The sequence below is a fragment of the Teleopsis dalmanni genome, chromosome 2 (genome assembly GCF_002237135.1).
Source record: "Teleopsis dalmanni isolate 2A chromosome 2, ASM223713v2, whole genome shotgun sequence".
Classification (NCBI taxonomy): Eukaryota; Metazoa; Arthropoda; class Insecta; order Diptera; family Diopsidae; genus Teleopsis; species Teleopsis dalmanni.
In genome coordinates this window covers 166,291,493-166,298,461 of record NC_051847.1, presented here as the reverse complement: position 1 = coordinate 166,298,461, position 6,969 = coordinate 166,291,493, and the positions used below count along the sequence as shown (strand labels likewise).

The following is a 6,969-nucleotide window of genomic DNA, read 5'->3' as shown; positions in this document are numbered from 1 at the left end:
GCAATCATAAATTTAATATAACTTATCTTTGAAACACTCCGATTTAAGCAGTTTGTGGATTTTTACATATTTCAAAGTCATTAAGGAAGTGGGAACTTAATGTTAATTTAGTAATTCGAGTTTGATAAATGAATTCTGAATAACTCAGCGGTTATCAGCTTTGCTTGAGAGAAAAGTACTTTAGTAGCAGTTGACTTCTTATATTTAATTTCTCATCCATTAACTTATTTTACATTATATTTAATTAGTAGTATAATGATTCAAACAAAGAATTTAATAGATTACAAATAAGTTACAAGGTTTTGTAGTGACTTTGTGTTTTCTTCAACTATAGCCACAATCACTATAATCTGAGCGGAGCATAAGTATGACCTCACCTAACTTATGCATTGAATTTGTCACCGTGATGAAAAAAATTTAAAATTTTGTGATTAAAAATGCATTGTGAGAAATCATTTTTGTTGCTGTGATGCTGTTGTTCTTTCAAGAGACGTTACTCATTGTTGAGTAAGTCTATTTGGTATGCATTCTGATAGCAGTTGTGAATAATCAACGATGATATCTAATTCCGATTGTTAGGAAATAAGCCCAGTACTTTCATGCGATTGAATCGAATGATGTCCAGGATCTAGAATCAGGTTTAAATTAACCTGGACTACCCTCAAAACCTTAATAACCTAACTATTTTCAAGGGTAATAACCTAAATACCCTTGAAAATAGTAAGGTTATTAAAATTTTAAGAGTAGTTCAGGTTAACTTGTGAAAATTCTCTCCAGGGATAGCGCAACAGATCTTAAACGTTGCATTGTACCATTGTCCCTATTACTAATAATAAAATCGTATTCTTTTGTTCTTACATTTAAAAATATATTGCAATTTTTTTTTTAGAATTATATAAACATTTTGGTTTCAAAAGTGTATATATTTTTTCAATCATTTCTGACTTCTTGTATATTCATTTTCTAACTTTTATTTAATAAATGAAATATATTTCATCTAGAGAATTTCAAGAAAAAATAATTCTAAGACTACTGATGATAAGTATTTTCCAATACCTAAAACAAGTGTATGGTTAGCCAAAAATTCAATTAGTTATAATAATAATAAAAAAAATTTTGTTGTTGTAGTTCACTACTGTTCGACACTTCTCCATTAATTACAATGCTTTCTTCACTTTAAAATGCAATTTAATAAATCATTTATATCAACAAACTATTTCAATTATAGTCCATTTATTTAAAAAAGTATATATATATATATATATTTAACATATTCTTATTTAGACGATTTTTCTACATTGGAAAAAATAATCTGTAATGTTTGTTTGGTGGAAGGCCCAAATGCATATACTCCGAGTCTTCGCAGTCGAAGAAGATGCAGATTATATATTTTAAATAATAATTTTTCTTTAAATGCTTTAGATAAAAGAATGACAGCAAAATTTGTTTTTGTTTGGTCATTATGGCCAGTAGTCAGAAAAGCTATTAAAATATGGTCGTAATGTCGGTATATATCGTTATACCGATGTCGCTATAAAAGTTATAAATTTGGCAAACCAAATTTGACTTCGAGAAACGGTTCTTAAATACGATTAGTTGTTGTTATGGTAATCTGCTGGGATCTAAAAGCAGATTACATGAAAGGATTTGCAAGACGAATACTTGGGTTAAGATGTGCAGGGTTGATGGTAAATGCGATTGGACGTTATATTAGGTGTCGATATCTACTATATTATATGTACGTACTCAATCTATTCGCAAAAAACTTTTTTTACTTTTATCTTGCACCAGTATCACTGCTACTAAATAATTAAATCTTTCATCTCAATATATTTTTTGATCGTCCAAGGTTTATTCTATCCTTACAAAGGTGTACGTTTTTTCATCTCAGCAAAAATAAATTAAAAACTGTTGTGTCGATCTTGTTATTGGTGTGGTACTAGGTGCCCAGCATATGGCAGTCCCGGTATGCTCGTCGATTTAGTGGTGTGGTTCTTGACACGTAATTACCACTCCTGACATCAAACAAGTGGTGCCCAACGTAGAGTTGACAAGGTTGACACAACAAAACCTAGAAAAAGGTCACATTGTAGCTATTTTAATCGTTACGGTTATTTTTAGCTCCCTAAATATTTTATATAGAGATTCACTCTATTTTTCTTATTGAAAAATATAGTAAAATAAAATATTGTAAATAATCTAAAAAATTTAAATTTCTTTATTCTTTTTTTAGTTTTATCAATTAAAAAGAAATATAATATAAAATAAAATATAATAAACTATAAATTTCTAGAAAATGTTTCATATGTTATTTACTTAAATTAACCAACTTAGATATTATTTATCTTTAAATACATATACATAATTGTTTTTTTAAAATTATTTTCTTATTTTATTTGCAGTGTTTAAGTCAAAAAAATCTTCAAGGTAAAACATAATCAGATTTACTCGTGAAGATGACAACAGCATGTCACAAATCCGAAAATCAGCTTCTTTCCGGTCAAGGATACCAGTAAGACGAACACGCCTAACACACCAACGGTGCTGCAGTCCTCATATGCATGACTTCGAAAGCACAACCCAAAGAAACTTGCAGTTGAGAACCAATAGTAGTTTTGCATTCGAGAAGAATTCAGTGGGCAGTAAGCAACATTTTCATATTCACAGCAATAAGAAAAATTGTTCTTGTTGCGTTAACGATCTCGAATATTCCTCCTATTCTAGTAGTGATGAAAGTTATGAATCTGAAGATACTCATGAGGTAAAAAATATTTATAAAAACAAAAAAAATTGTATTTAATGTATTGTTAACATATCTTATTTTTCGTTATTAAAGAAAACAGTAAAACAAAATATAATACATCCGATAGATGATTTTATGTACGTATCAACAGATGCTATATCTCTTGATGGTTTGTTGGATACTGTAAGCTGTGGAAGTAATTTTTCTAATCCGCCTTCTCCAGTTGAATATAAGAGTAAATTAGTTCTTTTATATTTCATTCATCTTATTAATATTATTAACTAAATTTTCTTTTAGATGCGAAAACGCAATTAAATCACAATTTGTCATCATATGAATCCTTAGATAAATTTAAACTTAATGATGATCTAATGAATTTAGATAACTCATTTAAGTTTAATAAAATACAGAAAAAAATAAAAAACAATTCAAGTTAGTATTTTCAAAAATTTCAATTGAGCATGTATTTGAATATATCTACATGACTAATCATAGCCAATAATCACCCTTCACCGATTCTCTTAAATTGCTTTTAATTGGCTTAATAAATTATTTAATTATTGAACCAAGGCAGTCTGATGATTATTATATGTGTAATACTTATAGTTAGAATTGAAAAAAAATATAAAAATATTTTTTTGAAGAAGTGCATATATATGATATATAATTTAGAATCAACAATAGTTCCTTAATTTTTAAATTAGATGCACGTCGGTATATATTAAATAGTATAAATAATTTTTAACACTTTCATAAAAGTCCTGTATCGCCTGTAAATTTTTCTTAATCGTAACAACACTTAAAACCAGAATTTCTCAATACTTGGTCCATGAACTGTTACTGGTTTATATCATTAGCAACACCGCTCCATAACATATAATATTTTCGTTTATGGAGATATTATTTTTTAAAAAGATATGGGGTTTCAAAACATGGAGTTTATTTTATAATTTTTGAGTTATTACGTCGAAAATATTTTAAAGTGGGTTCTAATATTAAGAATTCTCTTGATGAAGGCAAAAGCGAACTTGCCGAAATGCGTATAGAAATATACTAAAAATAATGAACGAAATAAAAGCTCAAATTCTTAAAAACAAAACCGACATTAAATATATTTCTAGTCCGTAGTACGTTTTGTGTTAAAAAACGCTACTTTAGACAACCCTTTACTAACAACTAATATCCTTTATTATAACATGTTTAGTTAAGTTTGATCAAATGACACTATATATATATAACACTATATATATAGCTTTTTCATATTTAGATATAAGATCGTATCTTTGCATAAGTTGAGAAAAAGTTAAGAAAATAATTTCAGATATATTATCGAAGCAGATTATCCTTAATATATAATTCCTTAATATTATTTATTAAAGTAATTAAACCAGCAATCCAGTCAAGGCGTAGAGAAGGGTTCTAAAGAAACCTCGCAGTCAATAGAGAGTAAAAGTGCTTAAGTGTACTGACATAAACCAGCAATGGAACATTTATTTTGGTAATGACTTTAGTTATATGAGTTTACACAATGTAAGAAACTTTATCACTAAAACCACATCTTAGGAATGAATGAAGAAGATTGCCACACACCGCAATGCATATACTTCCTACTAGTAATTAAGAGGGCGAAATTTAGTTAATAGTTTTAATACGAGTACTTAGAGGTTTAGGTTTATCTAAGCAAGCAGGTTTACAAAATTGTCAACTTTGTTCTACTTGTAGGCCCATGCATATGATGTTATAAGTATGCTATGTGTGAAGCAATACAAGGAAAAGAAATCACTAACAAATTCAAATTTATAACCAGATTTATACACAGATTAACTAAACAGAACGTTTACGTAAGGACACTATATTTAATAATATTTTATATATTTTTTATATATATAATAATTTTTTTATAGCTAAAAAATTGGAAAAGGATCATTACTAGTTTAAAATTACAAAATATTTTGTTAAATTAATAGATCAATTATGGTTCCTAATATTTTCATTTTTGAAGTGTTAGAAATTGTCATAATATTCTTTTATGTATTGGTTTTGTAAGCATATTAGGAAGTAAAAGGTATTACCCTTTCAGAGACCAGTAACTACCGCTTTTGTCAAATGAATGTTGAAATTTCTGAACATATTCTCTGTGTATATTGTAATTTAAGTAGGAGCAGCATTTTTACCTATCTGAGGGCCAGACTTATTGCTCCTCTAGAACATATAGAACAATATAAAATTGTTAAAGCTCCTAAAAGCCTAAGGGTACGAAACGGAATAGTAAAACTGCTGGTGTTAACATAACAGACCGTCTATATAGTATTCCTTACTTTAATATTTACTTTAATATATAATAATATATATAATATATAATACAAAGTGGAGTACGGAATTCGCTGATAATTTTATATTTCAATAAATTACAACTGAAACGAAAAATATACAAATTAATTTCAATTTAATATATACAGTTTATATACATACAATGCTCAATTTAGTTGAAATATACATAAAATAGTAACAGTCAAAGTACCAATTAAGAGCTCTATAAAGCAAAAAGAAACGAAGCAATAATTAATTTGTCAACCAATTTCTCAAACAACGAAAGTACCAACGAAGAGCTCCATAAATCAAAAAAAGAAGCAATAGTCAATTTGCCAGCTAACCCTACTAAAAATAAATAGTAAATAAATCACAAAAAATAAAAAGCTAAAGATTAATTTGAAAAAATTATGAATTGAAAAGCTCATTGCTATAGGTATATACTTCCTTTTAAATTTAAATATGTAATTAGTGCCAATAATCACAATAAAAAATTTTAAATTATTTTTGAAAAATAATTTTTTTTTGCATATTTTACATGCTTATTTTGATATTTACAATTGCTATTGTATTTGAACCAAGTTCTAAATACTCATATGAAATGATAAAATACATAATAACCTGCTGAATACGACAATTGTACGAACTTATAAAAACAATAAATAAATTTTAATTTAATTACAATGCTATATTTATACATAGTATAATTTACATAAACAAAATAAACTGGAATATGAAATGTTGTTCTTTGTAGATTCTAACGAAAAACCACAACAGCAGTTCACCCGTCAAACTCATTCGAATGCAACACAATCCGTCATGGCCTCAGAAGAATTGAAGCAGAACTATAACGAAAAGCAGAGACAGTTAAGTGACTGGTATTATATAAAATCTAAAAATGTATCTACGGATGATGTAACGAATGCTCATAAGCCACTTGATAAATCAAATGGCAATAATTTGAGTTCCCCAATTACAAGTAGATGCGAGAATAATCGCATTAGAAGTGCTGGTATCAAATATATGACGCCAGTAACGTCAACCAGCCATGCACAGTCATTACCCAGGTCAAGTAGTGGCAGTGCAACCCCAAGTTCCAGTAAAAAATGGAATAATTTTGATGCATTGCACAGTTACGAAAACGTGCGAATACCAAAAATTGATGATGTGTACAATATACCGCGAGATGCGATTGACCGCAGAGCTGTTGGAAGCACTGCAGGTGTTAATATGCTTGCGAGTGATAAAGGCGATGCAAGGTGCAATGTTAATTCCTCGTTACCGCGTGAATATGTTAATTTGAAATCAAAGCTTAAAACTCCACCGTATCAGTGTCCACCCGACTACAACAATCCTCCAACATATGATATAATTGAGCAACAACAAACGCGCAACGTACTAAAGCAACAGCACATGAACTCGCTCAACATTGAACCAGAAACAGATGCCTTAAGCAAGGTTAATGTAAAATTATTAAAGCAACAATACCAACAGCAGCAACAACACAAAACACCAACCACGACACAAATTTTAAATACACAGACTGAATATGCGAATACACAACCAAGTAGTGGACGGCGCGGGGCGGATTGCAGCAATAAGTACAACAACAACATCGTTGAATTGCAATTACGGCATTGGGAAAATATAAGTAGTAATGGTGTAAATAACCAAAATAGAATGCTTGACAATCTGACATTGTTGTCCTGTCATGAGCAGCAGCAACAAAGACAACAATTACAGCAACAGCAGGACCAACAGCAGCAGCAACAACTACACTCACGGTTTCGAAATAATTCTAACAATTGCGGTGATGGCGCAGTTGTGAACAAGTACAATAGCAACGATTATATAGAGCTAAAACAACAACCAAATTGTAATGAGTTAAATGTATATCGCACACAGCAAAATCAAGC

General features: G+C 29.2%; 1 protein-coding gene across 1 annotated transcript in view; it reads left to right on the top strand.

Moving 5' to 3' along the window:
* Positions 1 to 2,426: 2,426 nt before the first annotated feature.
* Positions 2,427 to 6,969, top strand: part of LOC119676109 (probable serine/threonine-protein kinase yakA) — a 15,278-nt gene continuing 10,735 nt past the window's right edge. The window contains exons 1-4 of the mRNA XM_038087338.1: positions 2,427 to 2,761; positions 2,837 to 2,978; positions 3,041 to 3,175; positions 5,808 to 6,967. Of these exons, the coding sequence (XP_037943266.1) occupies positions 2,468 to 2,761; positions 2,837 to 2,978; positions 3,041 to 3,175; positions 5,808 to 6,967 (1,731 nt within the window). The 5' untranslated portion in view covers positions 2,427 to 2,467. The remainder of the gene's footprint in view (positions 2,762 to 2,836; positions 2,979 to 3,040; positions 3,176 to 5,807; positions 6,968 to 6,969) is intronic.